This window comes from Castor canadensis, chromosome 5 (genome assembly GCF_047511655.1).
Source record: "Castor canadensis chromosome 5, mCasCan1.hap1v2, whole genome shotgun sequence".
Lineage (NCBI taxonomy): Eukaryota > Metazoa > Chordata > Mammalia > Rodentia > Castoridae > Castor > Castor canadensis.
In genome coordinates, this window is record NC_133390.1 from 110,502,083 (window position 1) to 110,525,667 (window position 23,585).

Sequence of the window (23,585 nt, forward strand, 5' to 3'; positions counted from 1 at the left end):
ATAGTTACCTTCATTTATTCAGAAAAGGAAGTGAACACTAACAGCAAATCAGAGGTAAGTCCCAAAACAGTAGTCTCCATAAATGACAGGTACTCAATTCTTATTCATTACCATAAATAGGTACTTACTACGAGAGTTCCATAATGTCATTATCATGTAATTGAATATTCTTGCTCTGTCTGCTCATTCAAGCCATAGTAATCAATTTATAATACACATTCCCTATAAGAAGGAATTATTTTTTCCCCCTCTTGGCAGTACTGGGTCTTGAACTCAGGGCCTTATGCTTACTAGCCAAGCGCGCTACCACAAGTTACTTCACCAGCCCTTTTTTGCATTGGTTACTTCTGAGATAGGGTCTAGAGAACTATTTGCCCAGGCTGCCTTTGAACCACTATCCTTCTGATCTCTGCCTCCGGAATAGCTAGGATTACAGGTGTGAGCCACCAGGGACGGGCTGAAAGAATTCTTTATACTTACTCCATTGGTGCATTGCATGGAAAGACACATAAATAAGTAGCTCCTTATGATAAAGACAATGATGAATTGATCACACATTTTCAGCAGTTCCACAAACTAACAATTGTCGAGCTATCTCTAATTGGAAGATAAAACACAGCTCTTGGCTTTCTGCTCTCACTCTAGTTCTTCTTGGTTTCATCTTCATGGTGCCAAATCTCACCCAACCATCTCTACTACAGAACTGAAGCCATGTCAAGTAATGACTACAATAATTTACAAAAATGACAATATTAAATTCTGGTAGCTGACTGAAAATGTGAAGCCAAAATGTGGTCATTCAAGAATAGAGAACTGAAAGGCACACTTGAGTTGTTTCTTTGACTAGTTATAATAAAGATACAAGAAGCAGTTATCTTTGTCAGAAAACAAGTAACCTTTGAGAGAACAAAGGTTCCTGACAGTTTATAAGCACTTCTCCATTACCCAATCATTAGTATATCAAACTAGAAAGCTTGATTCCGGGTACATGGTCTAAAAAAAAAAAAAAAGAAGGTAGGAAAAAAGTAAAAATGGCATGAACACTACTTAGCATACAAAGAAATTCACAGATAAGTAATCCACTAATAAGTACAGAACCATGCAAAGGAAATAGAAGAACAGAGGTAAAAATTGGGCATAACAAAGAAAAACTCAAAGAAGGTAAAAAGAATGCTATCAAAACACTCCTATTACAACAAAACAAATGTACATTAGTATCTCTTTTTAAAATAAAATCATTATCAAGTACAGGAATTTGCTTCCAATGGTTTCAAAATGAAAAGCAGAAAATTTATCTATAAATCTACTACTAACTACAATCCTATGTCAGAAGATTTCCAATTTGTAACAACTCTGCCTGCTGAATATGCTGAGACTGGCCTAGCTGGGAAGGCCAATTAATAGACAAGTGTCTTTGTGTTTTTCAGTTTCGGACATTTTTAACTCTCTTATTGAACAACATATAGTAATTAAGTGCTACAAACTCAGTAAGAAATCTTCTTTGCCTACAAAGAAAGTGAATATTTATAGACTCTAAGACGAGAAAGGATCTCAAAGGATATCTAGTTTCCCCACAAAGTTGCACCTGTCACTTCTGCTCCAATCCTTAAACCTGAGAACTCAACGTTATCTCCTTCACTCAGAGCTTTTACATCGCAACTCAAAGATGACAATTGTCCTCAGAGATAACTACTTTCCTGTGACAGCACGCGGCATTTGAATTTATTTAGCTGCCTACTGTCTAGTTAGCTGAAACAATGAGCTTAATGATCATTCTGGAAATTTTTAAAAAATTATTTAGGTTTTCAGTGTGCATTAGAAACACAACCTCTGAGCAAGAAATAACACTAAGATTAACCTAAATTCATGAGCAGGCAAAATGCGTCTGGTGCGTTATGACTTCTCACAAAGTATGAGTCAAAGGGTAGCAACGCGCTCTCGGGCACTTAGCCGAAAGCCGAGAAGTGAAGAGGATGCAGAGTGTTTAATAAAGCGGTACAGACAGATTTCACACCCTGCACCACCTCTCTGCAAGCAAAGTGGGAAAGGAAAGTGGATGAGGGCGAGCCGGCGTGGGCGGGGACAAGTGACCGGGACATGGACTCCCCATTGCTCCATCTACCTGGAGCTGGTGGACTAGGCAGGAAACCCGGCGCGGCGAACAAGGCCAGGCCTGTCGCTAACTCTCCACGCCACCTCGGGACCGAGCCGCGCCACCCCGCGGCCCGGAGCCTCCACCCAGCGGCGGGGGGCCTTCCACAGTGCCGGGCGCGTGCGCATGCGCACGGCCGCTCCGCACGCCAGCGCCGCGGCCCACCCCCGCCGGCTCCGGCCCCGGGCCGCGCCAGGCTCCGCGTTGCCGCACGCCGGAGCAGGGCCTCGGAGCCCCGCAGCCGCGAGGGCCGCCCCCCCAGGCCTTGGCCGTGGCATCACCTGGGCCCCGACCTTCGGGCTCGCCCCTCCGGCGGACGTGCGAGCGCCTCAGACCTGGAAGAATTCCTTGGGATCAGGGCGCCGCCGGCGTCCTCCGACTTGCCGCAGTTTAAGCTCAGCGCCTTCCTGGTTGCGGCGCCAGGCAGCGCCAGCCGAGCTGCCGAGGGCATCGATGCGCGCTGCCAGGCGACAGGAGCGCCGAGCGAGTCGATGGTCACGCAGCCAGTTTTGTGTTTAGCGTTTGTTCTGCGTGCTTGTACAATCGCATTTTCTTGTCTCCTCCAAAAACAATAAGGGTGGGACTGGAGGACGTAACTGCCTTAATAATCGCCGTTATCATCACGGATAATTAGTAACTCTGCACGGTAGAAGTTAGGTTTAAGACACCCACTTCAGGCAAAATTGGTTAGCTCATGCTGGGAGAAGGGGGAAATTCGCCCAACAATAATAAGTCCGGAGTGTGTCGTGTGTGATTAAATTGTACTGATTTATTTGCGAAATCGCATTAAAGCCGGTGTGTGTGTGTGTGTGTGTGTGTGTGTTTTGTTTTTTGGGTTTTGTTTTGTTTTGTTTTTCTGCCCTGAAGGTGAAGGCACTCACAGGTTGGGTGCAAATGAGTTTTTCAGATTGAAGTAACTGGTTGGTAGAGGAATGAGGGAAATCTGCCCGATTCGAGAAGAGGAAGTGTTTTCTGGGAGAGAAATCGAATGTATAGGTGTTTTTTTTTTTAATCTTATAACAGAAATTAAAGCAATTCAGCATTTTCTGTAACTCATAGTATATTGCTTTCCCTTACAAGAAAATCTGTTTGGTTGGTTGGTTTTGTTTTGTTTTACTCATTATTTGCTACAAGAGAGCCACCAAGCTAAGGACTCACACAAACTGTTAGCTTCGATTTGGGTGGACTATGAGAAGCACTTCATTCGCAGCTGCTCGATAACCAACGTACAGTTTTGCAGACTTTCCACGTGGCGCAATCACCTCCTTCACAATCCATTCATCCTAAATAACTGTACCTCAACTAGCCACTTTTGAGGGGCCATTTTAAAACCGAACTGCAACACTACATACTTTAAATAATTCAAGAACGGGGGGGGGTACCCTTTGGGTCCTGAATTTTACTGAAACCTGTGTATCTGTCCACAGATACTGAGCTTTAGCCTCAATGATTTTTTTTCCCAAAACTGCTTTTTGAAATGTCCTATCTGCAGAAGACATCTGTTTAGGAAACAATATTAAAGCCTCATAGCATTTATTAGCATCTGACTTCAAAACCTTGGAATTTTTTTAAATTAAACTTTCTATAAGGGGGGACTATTAGGGATGTGAAGGGGGAAAGGGGAATGAGAAAGGTAATGAAGGTGAATATGATCAAAGTACATTATAGGCATGTATGGAAATTTCATAACGAAACCCATTAATTTTTACAATTAATACACACTAATAAAAAATTTTAAATTAAACTCCCTTAAGGCTACCAGTCTGTGGTCAGGCACTGCAGATGTCTCATTGCTCCATCTGATATTAACTCTGCCATTCCTATATTTAAAAAGAGCCAATAAGTTGAGATAATGGGGAAATCTGTTGGTTCCAATAACACAACAGTTGCATTCCAACCTTCCCTGATTGCCTTTAAAGTGGTGTTCTTTCCCTCAAGCTCAGTAGCTTGAGGACTCCTGATCCCTTATCAGACTTCTAATAGAGGTTATTCTGGAGTTGTTTGAGAATATGTATTTAACATCTTAGAACTCTTGGAACACCCAATCTATTTAGCTGAGCCCAAAATAATAGTCATTCTATTAAGTAATTAAAACAGTTTCACGAAGAACTAAAGATTTTTATTTTTCTCCTGTGATATCAGAATTAAAGTAGTTGCAGATAGTAGACCAAGACTCAATGTGAAGTTGCATGTGTAAATTCATATAACATTGGAAAGTTTGAGTATTTGAGTCTCTTGTAGAAAAATTAAAGCAAGTGCTCATATAATTCATTAATACCCAAAAACTATTGCTACTGAAAGTTTAATAATCTTCCGTCCTAAAAGTAGCAAAAATAAGATGTTTTCAGAAGGAAAGATAACTTCAGAGAATAGAGCAAAGCAACATTTCCGAAAAGCACGATTTTCACCTTCCTTAAATTCACCAAACATGAACATTTTAATCTGACGAACGCTGTAGTATAACACGAAGTTCTTAATAGTCTCTAACTGCATACATTTGAGAAACCCTAACATATCAGATTATAATTGTGTTCTCTTTTTACAAATGTTTCCGGCTGTTTTGATAGAACTTGTCCAATTATTTGTCAACTTTGTTTTGATGCTTTAACCAATGAATAGAAGATATACATATTAAAGTTCTGTAATTGCTTTTATTTTACTAACAGTATTAGCGCCAAGATAATGAACAAGTTATCTTTAACATCAAAAAGACTGCATTAATATTCAGTGTGCTTGAAAATGTTCCCAAAGTCACACTTAAAGAGGTATATTTGTGTATACACTCAAGTACATGTAACTTTTGCTATGGAAATATTTATTTGTGAGTATATTAACTTGCATAGCCACGCTTCTCACAGCAAGCCCTGACCTACACAGTGATTCAGGAATATACACGTTCCTCCCATATCACAAACCGTGTGGATAAAAATAGCCCAGAAATATAATTTGTAAATTTTAAATGAGAGAGAGAGCGAACCTTTTCGCAGCCATCTCTTTTTGAACAGTCCACGAGAAGTAAAATGAGATGGGACACAAACTTAAGTCGTTGTTTTTTTCAAGCTCGAAAAGAGATATTCTTTTGTTTTTCAAAATTAGGGAAATCAACTGGAATGTTCGCCGATATGCTAAAAGAAGAGCTCCTGCAGTTCATCCGGGGTGGGGTCCGGGTGTAGGGAGTTGGAAGGGAGAAGGGTTAGAGTCCAGAGACCCCAAATAGGAAACGAAGTCGAGCTGTCCTTGACTAGGCGCTAAGGAAACACATTAAAATGGGACCTGTCAGGGAACAGCTGCTCAAGAAACACGTTAAATCTACTGGCCCTTCTAGCGGGATCCGTTCGTAACGGAGTCGGCTTTGACTCCGAGACGTGAATAGTGGGGTGAATTACACCGAACCCGGGCTCAGCCTGACTGCGGATGACTCAGGAAACTCCTAAAAGGAGGTGCACGGCCTGGGGAAGCAGTAGAGAACCGGTACTCAGGACCAGCGTGTGAAGCCCCGGCGATGTGCTGCGGTAGAGCTGCGGGGGCGGGGAAGAAAAAGGGATGCGGTAATGGGTGCCTGATGCCGGGCAAGGACCCGGGGGCAACAATGTGGGGCCGAGCAGTTGCAGGGCACCCTGACATCAAGCGAAGCTGTAGGGTGATTTCAGTGTGGGGACACCCGACTGACTCCAAGAGCTGCGCACTTGTCAGTTTCCTCTTGGCCCCGCCCCCGCAAAGTCCATCCCAGCTCCCCAGTGTTTAACTAAGTCGAGACACCAACGCAAAATCCACGCCTAATTAAATTAATTAGGGATTCTTGTCAATCCTGGATTAATGGCCAAGAGCACAGGCGGCCGAGGATGGCCGAAAACCCGGACCGCCGGGACCTACCTCCTCTCCCCGCCCCCTCTGGTCCCGCAGCGCTGCCCTCCCACTCCAGCGCCCGCCGGACTCCAGCCTCAACCTCTCTCTCAGTATCTGTCTCGCTCCATCCATCTCTCTCTCTCTCTCTCTCTTCCCTCTGTCTCTCTCCCCTCTCTCCCCCTCCCCTCTCAATGTCTCCCCCCTCCTATCTCCCCCAGGTGGTGGCGGGGCCGTTACCCGGGAAGGGGCTCGCTTCGAGTTGCGAGGGGAGGTAATTTACTGGGAACAAGGGGCCGCCTTTAGGAAGTATAAATAGTGAGACTTCAAGCGCAGCGTCGCTATCAGATCTGAACTCTCCGCAGGAAGAATTGTCAAAGATCTTAACGTTGAACAAGCGCGCTCCGGCGGGGAAGCATCAGTTCCCATTTCCCTCCGGCGGCCCCCGCCCCTTCTCTCCTCCTCCTCCTCCCTCCTCCGCCGCGTCCTCCTCCTCCTCTTCTTACTTCTTTTTCTCCTTCTACTTCTCCTCCTCTTTCTTCTTCTTTTCTTCTTCTTCTTCTTCCTCCTCCTCCTCCCCTCTCCTCCCCACCCCCTGCCCCATTGATGTGTTATTATTGGGGGGGCTGGAGCAGTAAAAAAAGAAGAAGGAAAAAAAGAGCGGAGCTCGGCAGGGAGAGGTGGAGCGCGGGGCTGCCCGGCGGCGGCGATGGAAGAACTTACAGCGTTCGTCTCCAAGTCTTTTGACCAGAAAGTGAAGGAGAAGAAGGAGGCCATCACGTACCGGGAGGTGCTGGAGAGCGGGCCGCTGCGCGGGGCTAAGGAGCCGAGCGGCTGCGCCGAGCCTGGCCGAGACGACCGCAGCAGCCCGGCAGTCCGGGCGGCCGGCGGAGGCGGCGGCGGAGGAGGCGGAGGCGGAGGCGGAGGAGGCGGAGGAGGTGCAGGAGGAGGAGGAGCAGGCGGAGGAGCTGGAGGAGGGCGCTCTCCCGTCCGGGAGCTGGACATGGGCGCAGCCGAGAGAAGCAGGGAGCCGGGCAGCCCACGGCTTACGGAGGGTAACGGCCAGACCCCCGGCCGCGGTTCCCCTTCCCGCCTTCCTGACTCCTCTCGGGCGGGAGAGGGCCCTGAGGCCCAGCGGGGAGGGGGTGGTTCGCGGAGAGGGCCCTGGACCCCAGCTTTGGAAGCTAGAGCGGTAGTGGAGGGGCGGGGTGGGAGTCCAGTGGTGTGCACGGTCGTGGGTGGGGTCCTAGCGTGGGGGAGGGCGTGGGGGTTTGCGCGCATCCTTCCCAGACGCTCTCATTGCACTGAAATACATTTTTCACCCTGGAGGATGGGGCCGCAGCCCGGACGGCCCGCGGGCGGACGTGGAAGTTTGCAGGGCCGACCTGCGGTGGGGGTGCTGCCAAGGGCTCATCGGACGGCCAGATTAAGGCTAGCATTTTACCCCCGAGTGTGCAGAGCCTCTTTCGTAGGCCCAAGCCACAGAGAGAAAAGGAGGGGACACGCTTCATCCTAGGTCGCCCCGGGGTTTGGAGCTGTCGTAACTCCATAAAGACCCTGAATATCGTGATCCTGGGGACCAAAACTTCCCATTCTCTTTGCGCTATGAAGGTAGAAGGAAGCCTAAGCAGGCTCCTGGCCGAGACGTTTAGGTTTCTGTTTGGGGGGTTTGTTTTTCTATATTTTCTTAATTTCTTTACTGTTTTGATTCATCTGGTACTCTGGTCTTGTGTCTGTTAGGGGGAAGGGAGGTGTCCTTTGGTGCCAGCAAAGTGTTAGGAAATGCCTTTATCTAAATGGTGGAGCGTCCTATATCAATTCAAAGGACTTCAACAATAAAATTAATTTGGCACTTGGTGCTGCAGTAACTGGTGTACTGCCATATTTTTCCAATTAAGAAAATATGTGGCATGCATGGAGTCACATATTTAAGCAAGCAATTAAGTTGTTTATAACACGCTCTGTTCCTGTTTAGGCCATTAAGTAGAATTTTAGGGGTGAAACAGAAATTATATTAAGTCTATTAATCAACTTGAAATTTGGGCTTCTTTCTATTTGATATCCCAAAACTTTAAGGGGTATCCACTGTGCGGATGACAAGAAATAGACAAAGCCTTTCCACCCCTTTGGCAGAATCTGAAGGGTGTATTTTCATGTTTGAAATTCACTACAATTATCAATGGCAATATTTTCCTATTAAATTGGTCCCGAATGTTGGCTAGAATGTTATCTACTTCCTTCCTGGAGGCAGGACAAAATGTCCACGAAACGAACTCTGAGGACTAGAAGCATGGGCAGCACTTCAGATCACGATATAGAATGCCAGGCTGGGCTGAGTTCTAGCAGTTCCTCTTCTCCCAGCCCGGGCACCAAGTCCTCCTGAATTTGAAAAGTAATAAGGACATCTCAGCCTCCCCACTGTGGCCCACTGCTCTGGGCTAGGTTCCCAGTGAGCCAGAACGGCTGGGAACCAACCCGAATCCCAAGCGTTCGTAATTCCTAGGATTGTTCATTTCCAAGCTCAAGGCAAGAATTAATTTATCTTTAGACTGGCACTTCTAGAAATTATTTTTAACCATCCCCGTGAATCGGGATCCTGAATTGAAAAGAACTGCAAACAGCCTTGACTATCTAAATTCTGCGTTGACACTGAACACCAAGTTAGGTGCAGAGAATGAAGGTTATGGTGGACCTTAATGTTGATAAGGCTCCAGGTTCCCCCTGACCACTGCCCCTTGGCGCGCGCGCGCGCGCGTGTGTGTGTGTGTGTGTGTGTGTTACATACCTGTGTCTCATCCTCGGGTGACTCTGTATGCTTGCACTCGCAGAGCTCCTGTTTTTAAAGGGAAGGGAAGGACAGGAAAGTAGCAACGGGTGTGTGCAAACCCACAGCAGAAAACTGCATATTTTATTAAACATCCAAGCTGCTGGATGCATGAAAAGGCTTTGAGCAACCAATAGAAACCGAGGATCGGGAATGTTCTTCTTGAACCTGTTGATCTCTGTGGGTTTCAGCGTTTAGGGTCGAGTCTGCGTTTCCACAGGGGAGGGAGAAGGAGAGAACAGGAGCAGCGGTGGGTTTCGCAGACCACCGGAGGCTGGTTTTCCGCCTCTTGCCTTCTGGCCTGACGTGGGCGGCGAGACCTTCAGGCCGCCAACATGGCGTGGACGCCTGTGATCATGAGACCTGGGTCAGGCAGGGGGACTGGGACTGTCCGGTTGCCCCTGTAGCCTTCCGAAGGGTCTGGCCCGAGCCCTGGGACAACGCAAGGCGCCCAGGGATGCGGCTTCCAGCGCGGCGCAGCACCGGGGTCCTATTCTCCTGCCGCGCGACCCTTCGGCCCGCCCAATTGTTCCTAAATTAGACCATCAAGTTTGTGGGACGCAAAGGGCCGGCGGTGGCAAAAGCTAGCCCTGACCACGAGCCAGCCCTCTAGGGATGGCTGGCGTGAAGGGCCAGTGCGTGGCCTTGCCGCGCCCTTTAGCCAGGACCGCGCTCTGGGAGAGGCCCGGCGCGGCGCTTTTGATTTCTGTGAGTGGGAGAGCGTGAACGCGAGAGAGTGAAGGATGCATTTGGGGTGCATAGTGAGGGCAGTGAGCAAGCCACAGCTGCGGATGAGGGGGGAGGCCATTGCCCACCTTACCCCCGGACGGCTATGCAGACGCGACTTTTGCACATCACCAGGATCCTTTTCCTCCCAGCAGAATGCGGGGCTGGACGGGGATTTCACTAGGGGGTAGGAATTCTATCCTTATTTGAGACAAATCTAGTAATGAGATTTGCTGTGCTGTTTTTTGTCTGTGTGTTTGTGTGTGTGTGTGTGTGTGTGTGTGCGTGTGCGCGCCGACGCACGTGTGGTCCCGTCCGTGTTTCCCTCTCCAGTGTCTCCCGATTTGAAGGATCGCAAAGAGGATGCGAAAGGGATGGAGGACGAAGGCCAGACCAAAATCAAGCAGAGGAGAAGTCGGACCAATTTCACCCTGGAACAACTCAACGAGCTGGAGAGGCTTTTTGACGAGACCCACTATCCGGACGCCTTCATGCGCGAGGAACTGAGCCAGCGACTGGGGCTGTCGGAGGCCCGAGTGCAGGTACCCGACCGCGAGGAGTTGGAGGCTCGGCTCACGGAGCGGAGGACTGAGACCTCCAGGGTTGGAAAGGCAGCTTGGAGCAGTATCACACCGAGGGTGCTGGTTCAAGTGTCTGCTGTGTGACGAGAAGGGGAGGGATATCTTTACTAGAGGTCTATTTTCTGAAGTAGATCTTAGTCTTATTGCCTACCCCCCACCCTTCTCAACATATGTTCCCTGCAGAAGAAAGCTGTGCTGGGCTTGCTCCCAGAGTTTCTATAAACCACACCCCCCTCGCCTCGCGCTGTCTTTAATGTGGTTTAATCCTAATGGGCCTACTTTTATAAGGCTTAAAAAAAAAAAACCCTCAGAAAACGTTTTATCTCAGAATGTCTTAAAAGTTACAATGAGTATTTTGCTCGCCCGAGTTGGGTTTCGTTAAGGAGTTTCCTCCGGGGTCTAGGTTTGCCAAGCGGATATGCCAATTAGGTTTATAGATGTACAGACTATAAAGAAAATTAGCAACTGTTAAGTGCAAAAATTTACAATCTATTGCAAGCGGGTGATCTTAAACCCAGTGTGAAACGGCGGAGAAGTGAATGCATTTTGGTCACTCTTTGTTCGTTCCTTTAACCAAGGCAACGAACCTGAACCCACCAAAATTCAATTCTAAAATAACCCACATAACTTACTATTGGCATTTCCAAAGCCTGATCTCCAGCAAGTGCCATACCCCAAGAAGTTAGGGTTGTCCCAGATTTTTCTTTATTGGTTATTGATGTGAATGTAATAGCAAAAGTAGGTCGTGGGGGCATTTAAGGGAGACAATAATACACATGCATACATATGATTCAAAGTTTATGGGGAACAAATTTAAACGTTTCAGATTGTATTTCCGCTTAAATAATAAAGTAGGAGAAAATGATGGTCATTATTTGTTTGAACACATGGAGCAGTTTTAGTCTGGAACGTCTGCAGCTGTTACAAAGTATCGCTGTAACAGATACTCCCTGGGTCTCTGGGCTCAGAGACCACCATCTGTAGCAAACTATGCACAATTCTTAGGGGGCTCCTCGCATCTTGTAATAGGATCGGGGAAAAAAGAGTAGTAACGTTGAAGGAGAAAAGTAATAATAGGCCGCCTTGGTCATCGCACCATCAACTATAGAGTCTTCCTTTTAAAGCCTCGCCAGCTGTGCTCTGTGCCCTGAGATCTCCAGAGGCTCAGCAACTTGCAATACCTTAAAACCGTGATAATTATTACAGTTATGAGTAATAGTATCTCAATTCTAACTCTTCCAAAGGGGAAAAAAAAGAGTCAAGAAGCCTCGGGCCATGTGAGTTACACAAAGGATGCCACCCTAGCATGAAATCCATCCTTTTATTATACTAAATAGCAGGGGAATTTTTGAAGATTCACATTGACTGTGACACTTGCTTTCAAAAACACACCAGAAAAAGCTCTGAAGCAATATTTTCCTTTCTTGTGTTTTTAAAACATTAATTTGTGAGTCTGTCAATATGCTGTATTATTGGAACTGAAGTATAAAAGCAAATTTTATTTGAATTTTTAAAAAATCTGTCATACTGTCTCTAAAAGTTGCCAAGTTATTTAAGAAGATCATATCCAGTATCCAGGAGTTACTAGATTCATGGAGTGCTCTTCTTCTTTCTCTTAAGAAGTGAACTTTATTTTTGGCCTTTATTTTTTTCATACTTTCATTTAAGTTTTAGCGCTGTGTTCTAGAGTCTTCCCTACTGTCCTAACTGGGGGCAGTGACTTTTCCTATGGAAGCAAATTAGATTATCATGATACTAGCACAATCACTCTGCTACTGTGTTACACTCTGTTGCACAGAGGAACAGAGAAATCCTAAACTTCTTTGTAGTGGAGCCTTTATGACACTAATTACTTCTCCCTCTTCATGGCCCCTTCCCCCTCCTCCTCCCCCTCCCCACAAAAGAAGAGTCATTATTTGTTTTAGTGCTTGATTATTCTTCAACATGAAGCTAATTAATATTACAGGCTATTACTGAATCCATTCCTCTTAAGTCTTAACTGGGTAAACATTTAAACCCATTATCACATTGCTGTCAGGTACCAGGGAGAGTTTTAGGCCTTGAGGACTCTATAATGCCAAAGAATGATACCAGGACTCATGGTAATTTATCAAGAAATTTATCTTGCAATAGTCTATGAAATCTTTATGTCATTTACATTTTTAATTTTGGAAATTGAGGTTGTTTTGTATAATTCAAAGATTGATTGTTATATCTCTCAAGCCTTGTCTAAAATATCTGTCATTTTTCAATGTACTCTTGTAATTTAAAACATTTTTTGAGTCATAACATATAGGGTTTTATTTTTATCCCCTGCACCTTGTAGGTTTGGTTTCAAAATCGAAGAGCTAAGTGTAGAAAACAAGAAAATCAACTCCATAAAGGTATGCTTCTCGTACAAAACAAACAAGCAAACAAACAAGAAAAACCACTTGCTACACAACTAAAAAGAGAAGTGGGGGAATATTGTTATTACACAGACAGAAAAAAATCTTAAAAGAAGATAGTCCTTGATTTAAGAAACTTCTCTAATGACAGTTAATGAAAGTCCTGAAGTTTGAGGGTAAATTCCACTTATTTTAATTATGGAAGTAGTTTAGAAAAAAGAACAGTCCAGTTCTGAGGGAGTCTGTTGTATCTTGGTATGATTTGCAACCCTGGAAAACAACACTAGAAATGGTAACCTCAAATTATTGTGTTTTTTTTCCTTTTTTTTACAGGTGTCCTTATAGGGGCAGCTAGCCAGTTCGAAGCCTGCAGAGTCGCACCCTATGTCAATGTAGGTGCTTTAAGGATGCCATTTCAGCAGGTAAGTACAGCCTAGTTTCAAGCTGTTTTTAAGTAGAAAAAAGACTTGGGTGTTTGCTTGGACTGTTGAGCCCCAATGTCCAACTGGATAATGATTTCAAGATGATACAGTAGACCCACTGCCCTTTAAAAACCTATACACTATCATGGTCTTGAATGCTTAGTCCTTCCTGTTTTCAGGGGAACCCCTGCAGAGGACTGAGGGCAGCAACTGGACTTTTTAAAAAATGCACTAAAGAGGGAGGGGGGAGAAATGACCCAAACATTGTATGCACATATGAATAAAAAAATGCACTAAAGAGTGCACGTGGGAAGAGAAAGGAAAAGCCTTGATTAAGATTTTGTCAAATCCAATACATAGGTTAGTCCTAAAGTGTTTCTAAGGCAACCCTCTATTTTTTCTATGTGTTTTCTACCACTTAGTCACATTGAATGTCTCCGGCAGATGAAAAATAAATACAAATACTCCCAACTCAGACTTGTATTTTAAAAGCTGTCTGCAAACAAAGCTTCTTCTCTGATATGGAAGCCTTGGTCTTCTCAGGGCTGCCCTAAATCTATGTCTGCAACCCTTTTCTTAGCCATAAAGGAAGCTTTAAGACTGCATTTTAAAAGGACAGCCTGCAGCAATGATTTAATCCTGGGAAATCCCAGCGCTATGAACTCCCCACTCTTTGAGCCTGAAGGCAAAATCCTTTCCCTACCAGCATCTGACCTTCCCCATCTTCAGCCAAGACCCCTGCTTTGCAAGGCTGTGATGTCATGAATTAGCTCTCAGCACCCTGGACTGGGGAGACACCTGAGTGTATCCATGCATCGAGAGCTAGTGTTAGGGAGACTTTAGTTCTCTTGGCACCACGATATATCCTCACGTGGGGCTTTTGAAACAGGAGACAATGATTGGAGAAAGAGGGAAGGAGGAGTTTAAAAGGAAGCTGGAAGAAGGAGGAGATCTCCAGGCCAGCAAAATCAGAACCACCTGGGAGACTTTTAGAAATTCAGAATTTCAGGCCCCAACCTAGACCTAATTCAGAATCTGCATCGCTGCATCTAAACAAGATCCCGGGGTTATTCTTATGGTACGAAAAGTTAGTACAGACTCACAATTATGCCAGTTGTAGTGAAGAGCCAATAACTTCCCTAAGTGACCAGAAAAGGTTTTGCAGTTTGCTTTAGTAGTGTGACAAGATGTGGCAGAATCAGAAGAGGAGTAACAGTCCTCACCCCCAGCCTTTCCAATATAGCATTGTTCTTTTAAGGTAGACGATGTTTTTAGCCTTCTTACTTCCGAGAGGGTAGCCACATTCCTGCAGACAGGGAAATAAACTCATGAGGAACAACTTGCAGAGATGGGAGCGGGGTGAGGGTGGGGGTGGGGGCGGAGGGAATCACTGGAGCAGCCGGATGGCGCCCCAGATTCAGCAACAGGCCAAGAAAGTCACTTTCTGGACAAAATGCTTAGCCAAATGCCCCCTACCTGACCCACACCCCAACCTTCTCCCTAGCCAAGTTGGACGCCGTTAATGCTCTGTTTCTATTCTGTTGTCACCCTAGGATAGTCATTGCAACGTGACGCCCTTGTCCTTTCAGGTTCAGGCGCAGCTGCAGCTGGACAGCGCCGTGGCGCACGCGCACCACCACCTGCACCCGCACCTGGCCGCGCACGCGCCATACATGATGTTCCCGGCGCCGCCCTTCGGACTGCCGCTTGCCACGCTGGCTGCCGACTCGGCCTCCGCCGCTTCCGTAGTGGCTGCCGCCGCTGCCGCCAAGACCACCAGCAAGAACTCGAGCATCGCCGATCTCAGACTGAAAGCCAAAAAGCACGCGGCCGCCCTGGGTCTGTGACGCCGACGCACGCCACGGTCCAGCCTCTCGAGCGGCGCTGACCCTGCACGACCTCCGCGTCCCGCTGCTTCTCCGCCACCCCCTTCGGACCTCCGGAGCCGGCCCTCTTTCCGCTCCGCTGACCGCCCCTAGTTTCTTTCTGCATCCTGGACTCGGAGGGCTGGACTCCGCCCTGGACCCGGGATCCCACGGGGCGCACCAGCCAGTGGCTCCTGCCCATCCTACCCTTGGGCCTAGAATTCGTCTTTGCAGGAGCGGGTTTGGCCAAGTCTGGAGAGAGACTGAACAAGGGAGTGCTGGGACAGCGGAATGTGGATAACCGCAAGGCTACAACAATGGACTCTTGAATAGAAATAAAATCTTGCATAGAAATAAAATCTTGCTAACAATAAAGAGCGGGGAAAAAATAGAAAAGACAAACCAGAGAGAAAAAGAGAAAGGGCACTTATTTCTGATGGCTATTTGGCATGAGCTGAAATCAGAGAGAGAACGACAGAGCAAAACAATTTTAAAAATCAAAGTATTTTATACATTTAAAAATATGAGAAAATAACCTGGACGAATCTCGAGAATGGGGGCGGGGGGAGTTACCATCTTAAATGTATGTTTTTTTAATGGGCTAAGAAGGCAAAACAGAAGGAAGAGGTATACTTATTTAAAGAATTAAAATGAAAAATGTGCGCAGCTGGGAAGTTCACAGGTTTTGAAACTGACCTTTTTCTGCGAAGCTCACTTTAATACGAGAAATTTGATAAGAGAGGCGGGCCTCGTTTTACGTTGAATCTGATGCTTTGAGTTTAAACCCACCACGTATGGAAGAGCAAGAAGAGGGAAGACAATGTGAAAACAGAAGGGAAAAATGTTAATACACAAAAAAATGATGACACAGACAATGATTCCTCTGAGAAATTATTATGACAGAACTGTCCGGACTACTGTCAGTAAATGCTGGTTTGCATGTTACTTGTATTCCATTGATGGTGTCTTCCTCCTCCCCCTTTATTCGTGTGCACTCACTCCATTTTCATCTTCAGTATGAGAGTTTGGAAATTGATACATATCTGAATACCGGTATACATCGGTATACATATTTTTGCCCAGTCTTTGGTCCTGGGGGATGCAAAGGAAAAAAGTCGAAAAGTGGGAAAAATTACACTTTAATTTTCCCTAGAAGATAGAGGCGGCCAGAAAATGTGGGGGAAAGAAAAGGAAAATAAGACCAAATGAATAATGAAGGTACACAGCCTTCCTTCGTGACACATAATAGGCGCTTAATCGGTGTTCATTCCTCTTCCCCTTTTCTTGTGTTCCCTCTTGCTGGTTTCCTGAAGTCCTCTTTGAGGACATTGCTTTATGTCCCCCTCTCTATCCCGTCAAATTCACCTTAATCAGCACCCAGCTAGATACAGGCACTAGGTTTCTGTAAAATATGTTGATACACACGAACAAGATTTATTTTGGCTATAACGTGTGAACTGATGGTCGTCTTTCAACATTCATTTTAACTCACAAAGGTGTAGCTATCCAAGTAATCTCTTTTTGTTGTTTGTTTCAATTCATGTAGCTATTTAAACGGGGATACCTTGGACTAAACAATCAGTATCCCAATTCTCTAGCAAGTCCTTTAGGTTTTCTGTTTGTTTGTTTTTCCTTTTAATTTAGAAGAAAGAGGAAAAGCTCTTCTCACTGAACTTTGGTATGCTGTTGAGCTTTGTAACTATTTGTTCTCCATGAAAACAAAATTATTTATATTTGCCATATTTTTTCTAGCGTATTAAGTTATTTTAAACAAAAGAAGATGCTGTTATCTCATGACGTGTTGTCAGTACAAAATGTTTCTGCTTCACCTCTGTTAAATCTTTTAAAGAAGTGCCAAGTTATTAATCGAAGACACTTTGCGATCAATTGAATGAAAATAGTACTGTTTCATTTGATGGGGTTCGCGTCATCTTTGTTCCTGTTACTATTAAAATATCCGGGATAGTCTTTCCTTCTTCCTTTTTGATGAATGTGTATCTCTCTGTCTCTCAGATCCTAACTGGGAAAAGCGCTTGCCTCTGCTCCCTCCTACATCCCACAGTCAAGGTGGCTCTGTGGTTCTCCAGGGCTGAGGGCATCTCCTTCCTTCCACACCATGTTAGACCTCTAACTAGGTTATGCCAAGTAAATAAAGAACAGTTAATAAGTAAAATAACATAGAAGAGGATAACTCCCTTCCCCAAGACGATTTCGCCTTCATTTTGCTATACTTTCACCCTTGAAGTTTATTTGGGAAGGAAAGAAAGGGATCGCGCGAAATCCACCTGGGCTTGTTAGGTTGGCCTAATCAACGATCGATCGGTCCTAGGTCGCCGACCCTCCCCGGAGCTGAGGCCAACATCGTCCTAGGAGTGGGCGAAGAGTCACGGAGGGGAGGCGGGGAGGGGCACTATGGAGGGCGAACCCCGCCCCCACCTTTGTCCAGTTTGGCTCTTTAGCCAAAGCAGCTTCTTCCTGGGTTCAGTTTAAGAGAAGGCGGAGGCCAGGGCAGAGTTTAGGAAAAGCCCAGTCTTCAGGCTCCTCATATACCGGGGAGCGCCATCTGGCCCTCTCCCGGCCGGCTTTGGGAACTAATCCCACTCCCCTATTAGGCGGTGGGTGAAGACGCGAACACCTAGTCCGGACCAGGCCTGGGACGGGCACTTTCTCCCTGCACCGGACTCTTGGGGATGGGGGACCTTCTCCCTCTGCGGAGACTGGAGATGTCCCCGGCGTCCCCGGGCCACCCACGCGGGACGGGAGGGAGTGCAGAGACCGCAACCAAGTCCCACATCCTCCCTGCTCGCTGCCTTCACCCTTTCTCGGGGACCGGAGTTGGCGTCGAGGCTGATGCCAGCCTAGACATGGAGACGTCTTTTAGCTTTCAAAGACCGCTGAACCTGTCCTGCCTCATCCAGAGCTCTGGCCCTGCGGGTATCCCGGTGCTTGAATGCCCAAAGTTTTTCTGATGAAAGTCTGCCTGGGGGCGTGGTGCGCCCTAAAGTGGCAACGTCTCCCAAACTCCTGCGGGCTCTGGGGTTGGGGTCTGACCCCACAGGCTCCAATCCCCAACCCTAACCCAGCCCAGGACGCGGTTCCGGGGCTCAGCGCCTCCCATCCTGCGGAGCTGGGGTAAGCTCCAGGTCAAAGGCAGCAGTAGTCTTGGCCAGCTGGCCGAAGTGCAGGGTACCGGGCGCACCCAGTCCGCCCGGAAGGTTCCCACTGCCCAAGCCTTGGGGCCGAGCCCCAGTGCGGTCGGCGGAGGCTGTGAGGCCCGCGAGAAGAGCCAAAGGTTCTAGATCCGGTTGGCCGCTGTATGGTGCTAAGGAGTCCTTGCCTCCTCTTCCTTTCCCCGAAGACCGGGGGAAGGTGGAGGCCGCTTTCTCTGGCTCTTTGGGGCCTGGTCCTGCGAGCCCAGGCTCCTGGAACACATGCAAACACAGAGCCTGGATCACCGCATCCCGAACTGTCCTGCAGGCGCCTTCCCCTCCTCCCCCAACCCAGTTCCCTAAACCATCCTGAGGAGAGGTTGAGGAAATCTTTAAATAAGGACCAACATTCATTATTGTTTTGGTCAAAATTTAAAAATCGTAATAGATAATTTTACTAAAGGATCCTTGCCCCCACCCCTAACTTTTCGGGGCATGCAAATCCTTCCTCAGTTACAAAATCCATGCTTGGGGAAAAAACTGAGTTAAAAGAGATTATTCAAGACATGATTAGGGTGAAGGCCTCTGTGATCCAAGAGTCCCAGTAAGAACGGAGGCCTTTGCTTGGAGGTGAACAGATACACATCTAGTTTGAGTTTTCCCCCCAGATTTATAACTTTTTAGACCCTCAGATGGTAATACTTTAGTATAATGCAATGTTCAAATTTCGGAACTATTTTGATTTCTGAAAAATGTCTTTTTGGCTTCAACAACATGGGATCCTGTTTTTTCTTCACAAATCAGTTTACATCATAAATTGCAAACATTTGCAATAAGATCTCAAGATTGTTTATTTTACATAACCTCAAGCACTTGACTTTGTTAAACACCAGTATAGAAAGTCTGTGAAATCAGTTTAATGTGTGTCAGGGAATTAAAGGATCACTCCTTTTCATCACATAAACAAAGCATTTAAGACTGTTTTGATTGTCAGTCTCCCAGTTTTTAAACAGTCTTACAATTGGCTATTAATTTTAGAGTCATTCTGTGCAAAAATAATTACTAAAGTTATATCCTGTTTTAATTAAACGTTTCTGGGCAGAGAAATGGTATTCTACATCGGGAAGTGGGTGATTGTCTTTAACATATTATTTTAGTTCAAACATAAATAAAAGCCTGCAAATTCCAATGGGGGAAAAAGGCCTGAAATGGTTTCTTAATGTGCCATTAGAAGTTAGTCAAAATGCATTAATGCAGCATCACAAACCCAGAAATAATAAATATGTCATTCTAATGAGAGTGTTAACTTATGGATAATTTATTCCAGGTAGTTTTTACATTTCACATGGAATGGCTTATTATGACCTGCCTGACTACTGTGATGCTTATTCTTCAAAATCTAATTTATATAGGCTTGGAGTATACATAATTCATGACTCCTGTTGATATATGTATACATCCCCCGAATTTTAAATCTTTACAGTATGTCTGGGATGTTCACTAGCATGTTTTCAAGACAACTGAAATGAAATCATGAAAAGTGTTAAGCATTATATTGAAAGCAAGTGCTTGCCCTATGCCTGAAAAAAAAGTGGTTGAAAGTGAAAAAAAAATTTGAAGGATTAGATAATTTTCAAAAGCCCAGGAATAGAGTGAACACTGAATATTTCAGGCAGGTAACATTTTTGTATAAGAAATACAAAAATCCCCAAGAAAGACTTACAGATGTGAGCATATAACACTTCAGATGCCTAGGCAATCCTTCTGTGTCTCTAATTCATGAAACAAACAAAAAATCCTCAAGTCTTGGGGTATTTTATGTGTTAGTCAAGGTAACCATTGCATATGCCTTCAGTACAGAAAAATTTAGTATAGTACTTTCATGGAGTTCTGTTGGCATGAGGAAAGATTTTAGAATGCAATCAAATAAATCATATAGGGAGGAGTAAGCAGGGTTTTTTTTCCCCCCTGATCTTGAACAAGTATCTCTGTAGACTTTTATTCTAGCAGAATAGTTTGTGGTTAAGAGCATACACTCTGGAATCACGCTTCCTGGATTCAGACCTGCCATTGACTAGCCTTGGAATTTTGGATGAGTTTGGGGTTCTTTGCTTCACTTTCCTTATCTGTAAATGATGATATTAATAGTGTCTATGGCTGGGCACCAGTGGCTCACACCTATAATCCTAGTGACTCAGGAGGCAGAGACCAGGAAGATCGCAGTTCAAAGCCAGCCTGAGTAAATAGTTCGAGAGACCCTATCTCAAAATACACATCACAAAAAAATGGCTGGTGGAGTGGCTCGAGATGTAGGCCCTGAGTTCAAACCCCAGTACCACAGGAAAAAAAATATAGTATATATCTCTTGGAGTTATTAGGATCAAATGAGTTAATGTTAGGAAAAGCCTTAAAACAGGGCCTTACTCATGTATTATAAACACTAACAAATAATTGTTTTTATGAAGAGGCCAATAAGCATTGATCTTTGTAATGAAAATCTTAGAAGAAAATAAAGGAGTAAAGCTAAGGAGTGAATACTTTTCACATGTGAGCAAGAGAAAAATATTGCCTACCAGGTAAGCTGCTTCTAGGCTCCTTGAGACTTTTTTTTTTTGCGGTAGTGGACTTGAACTCAGGGCCTCACTCTTGCTAGGCTTGCTAGGCAGGTGCTGCTCTACCACTTAAGCCACTCCGCCAGCCCCCCACCCCATGAGCCTTATAGGGAATATGGCATATGTTGCAAGAGCAATTGGTAGATTGTACATGACTATTCACATGATAGATAGTATTGTTACACTGCCACGCACAGCTAATAAAGTGAGATATCAGGCATGGTGCCTGCCCTCAAGGAGCTTACCATCTCAGGAGAAATGGCTCACCAATAACACAATCTGATAATGCCAGGAAGTACTGCCAAATGCTCTTGCTTAATGTCATTTAAACACACCCTGCACATCAGAATGGCTGGTCAACAACATGTGGGGCCTGGTGCCTTGCTTTCAGAAACTGGATCTTCCTTAGAAATGAGTAGCCTTATGAGGGGATTGCAAAGTGACACCCAGAGGTTAAGAAGCACACTTTTTCAGTGGAGGGGCACACCATATGTTGCTGTGGTTTGTCTTCCATAAACCATCTGCGTTTTCCTCGGCTGCCCGTGTTTGCAGAACATTCGCAGTTAAATGCCAAAAGATGCCAATACTGCTGAGTAAGGTCCTTTAAAAACAGTTTGAAAAAATACAAAGCAAGGAGCATTTAATTACTTACTACTGTAAGAATCTATAACATGAATTATTAGGTCCTAATTACATTAAAATTAAGAAGAACTTCTTCTCAATGCCTAAAATGAGGTATATTATTAATTTCACCCCTTGTTTTATATACTATCTACGTAAATACACATCTTTATTTGTTATGGCATCATGGTATATGGCTAGTCTTAGAGTTCAAATCTCATCTAGACCTTGTAGATGTGGAGTTATAGGTATTTTCTTTTTTTCTCCCCTTGGCAATACTGGAGTTTGAATTCAAGGCCTATCACTTGCTAGGCTTACTAGGCAGGCATTCTACCACTTAAGCCACACCTCCAGCCCCTATTTTAGGTAATTTCTTAAATTCCTAGAATCTTGGCGTCCTATACCACACACCTTACAGGCCCTTATGAAGATCAAATAAAAATAAGATATGTTAAATGCCTGGCACACAATAGTTTCAACGAATTCATATCTCTTCTCTACTTACATTATTTACCTTTTGTTATCATCACATAGAAAGAATCTTTAATTTACTTGTCTGTGATTAGAAAGTCTTAGAGATCTCGGGGGTAGTGTGCAGTTTTCAGTATGAATGTTGATTATTGTATATATGTTGTGTGCTCTGCAGTTTGAAATGAAACTTCTTCAAATCTTGCTAAACTACTTTGTAAGTTTTGAGGGACTATGATATTAGATCTGTCCCCTGATATAGAAGAGAGAGGGTACTTTCTCTCTGATAACTCAAGACTATCTTACTATGGAGGTTACCTAGAATCTCTGGCCTTCAGTTCTACGTATTCCGGAATGTCAGCACACAAATCAAGCCCTGGCACCAACTCTGTAGTCACTTTGATATTAGATTGATTGTCTTTCTATTGCATATTTATTGAATACATTTTATATGCTTCCGTAGAAAGGAAGAAGAAAATAAACTACCCTTAAAAATGATTTCAAAAAAGTCTTTCAATCTATCCAAAATTTCAGTACTTGTGCTGGATTGTTTTGTATTATGTTTACTGGCATTCATGGTTTAAAATGTAATTGTCTGTCTTGTATGCAATAAATTTACTGAAATTCTCACATGTCAGCAATTGTGTTTCTTTTAAGGCTTATATAATTTTCATTAAAACTTAATGTTGTCCAGTGCTCACTTAAAAGGGCCCAGGAGCCTCCCTGGGGGAGTTTTAGTTCTAGATATCCCTCTAAAACTTTTTAGACAGATGAAATTAGGTGGAAACAGTTATCAAAGGAAGCTTTAGAAAGACAGAGGCAGGTCCTTTGATTTGCCTTGGAAGTCGGGGAAAGGGTGACAGACAGAATAATGCCCACTTCCAGACACCCACATCCTAATTCCTGTAACCTGTAAATATGTTAGGTTATAGGCAAAGAGGAATTAAGGTTGCAGTGGAAGTAAAGTTGCTAACCAGCTGACCTTAAAATAGGGAGATTATTCTAGATTATTTGGGTGGATCAACTGTCATTACAAGCATTCTTAAAAGTGGTCAAAGAGGAGAGTTGCAGGAGATGTGACTGAGGAAGAATGCTCAGAAAGATATGACTGACTTTACTGGTCTTGAAGCTGGAGGAACCAAGAAATGCAGGGGGCCCTCTGGAAGATGGGAAAGAAAGGCAAGAAATTCACCAAGAGCCTCCAGGAGGATTGCAGCCTTGTCTACACCTGATTTTAGCACAATGAAACCTGTGTCAGACTTCTAGACTACAGAACTGTAAGAGGGCCAGTTTGTATTATTTTTAAACACAAAGTTTGTGATCATGCATTATAGCACCAATAGAAACCAATACAGGAAATTTCTGAGTTATTTATATGTAGAAAAGCCTCTGGTAATTTTTTAAATGCTGGGGTCTTCTGAGTTTGCTCACTAGCAAGTCTCCCAGAAGTAGGGTTGGGATGTTTTGCCACATCCTAGAATGTTATCTTACTCAGCCATACAGATTTCCATATGCCATATCAAAATGAAGCCTAGAGTGGAAATCTGAAAAACTGTGTCTATTCTTCCTTTACAAAAAAGTCTGTCTTGTCTTTATTCATGCTTCTTTTTTGTCATGTTCTCCTTATTACTATTTATCTTTTTCTTTCTTTCTTTTAATTTTTTTTGTATTTAGTGTACAGAAGGACTGTTGGTTTCAATCTCTGACTCTGAAGTTCTGTGCTAATACACTGAAAGGGAACAGCCTGAGCAATTGAGCTTGTCTGTCAAGTTGGTCAGGGTGGAGAGTGATGTGGTCTGGGGTTCCCAGAGCCCATTGGACCTTTGACCTTTTCTGTTGAGACTATTGATCTAGGTTAATAGTCAGCACCAGTTTGGCTGTTGGTGGGGTTGTGTGTCAGTGTGTGATTCCTCCTTGAGTACAAATGAGGTTCTG

At 44.7% G+C, this 23,585-nt stretch overlaps 2 protein-coding genes across 3 annotated transcripts in view; one reads left to right on the forward strand and one right to left on the reverse strand.

The window, feature by feature from the left end:
• Rsrc1 (arginine and serine rich coiled-coil 1) overlaps nucleotides 1–2,666 on the reverse strand; it is a 426,533-nt gene extending 423,867 nt beyond the window's left edge. The window contains exon 1 of the mRNA XM_074073903.1: nucleotides 2,488–2,666. The gene's annotated coding sequence lies outside the window, so the exon portion shown is untranslated. The remainder of the gene's footprint in view (nucleotides 1–2,487) is intronic.
• A 3,565-nt stretch (nucleotides 2,667–6,231) lies between these two features.
• Nucleotides 6,232–16,865, forward strand: Shox2 (SHOX homeobox 2). Of its 2 annotated transcripts, none has more exons than XM_020161494.2 (5): nucleotides 6,232–7,050; nucleotides 9,879–10,087; nucleotides 12,453–12,510; nucleotides 12,847–12,935; nucleotides 14,489–16,865. In XM_020161494.2, the coding sequence occupies exons 1-5, from the start codon at nucleotides 6,705–6,707 to the stop codon at nucleotides 14,780–14,782; spliced, it is 996 nt and encodes a 331-aa protein (XP_020017083.2). In that variant the 5' UTR covers nucleotides 6,232–6,704; the 3' UTR covers nucleotides 14,783–16,865. The 2 variants fall into 2 exon arrangements, with proteins under 2 accessions (XP_020017083.2, XP_020017084.2); XM_020161495.2 differs by having other exon boundaries at nucleotides 14,525–16,865.
• The last annotated feature ends 6,720 nt before the right edge of the window (nucleotides 16,866–23,585 follow it).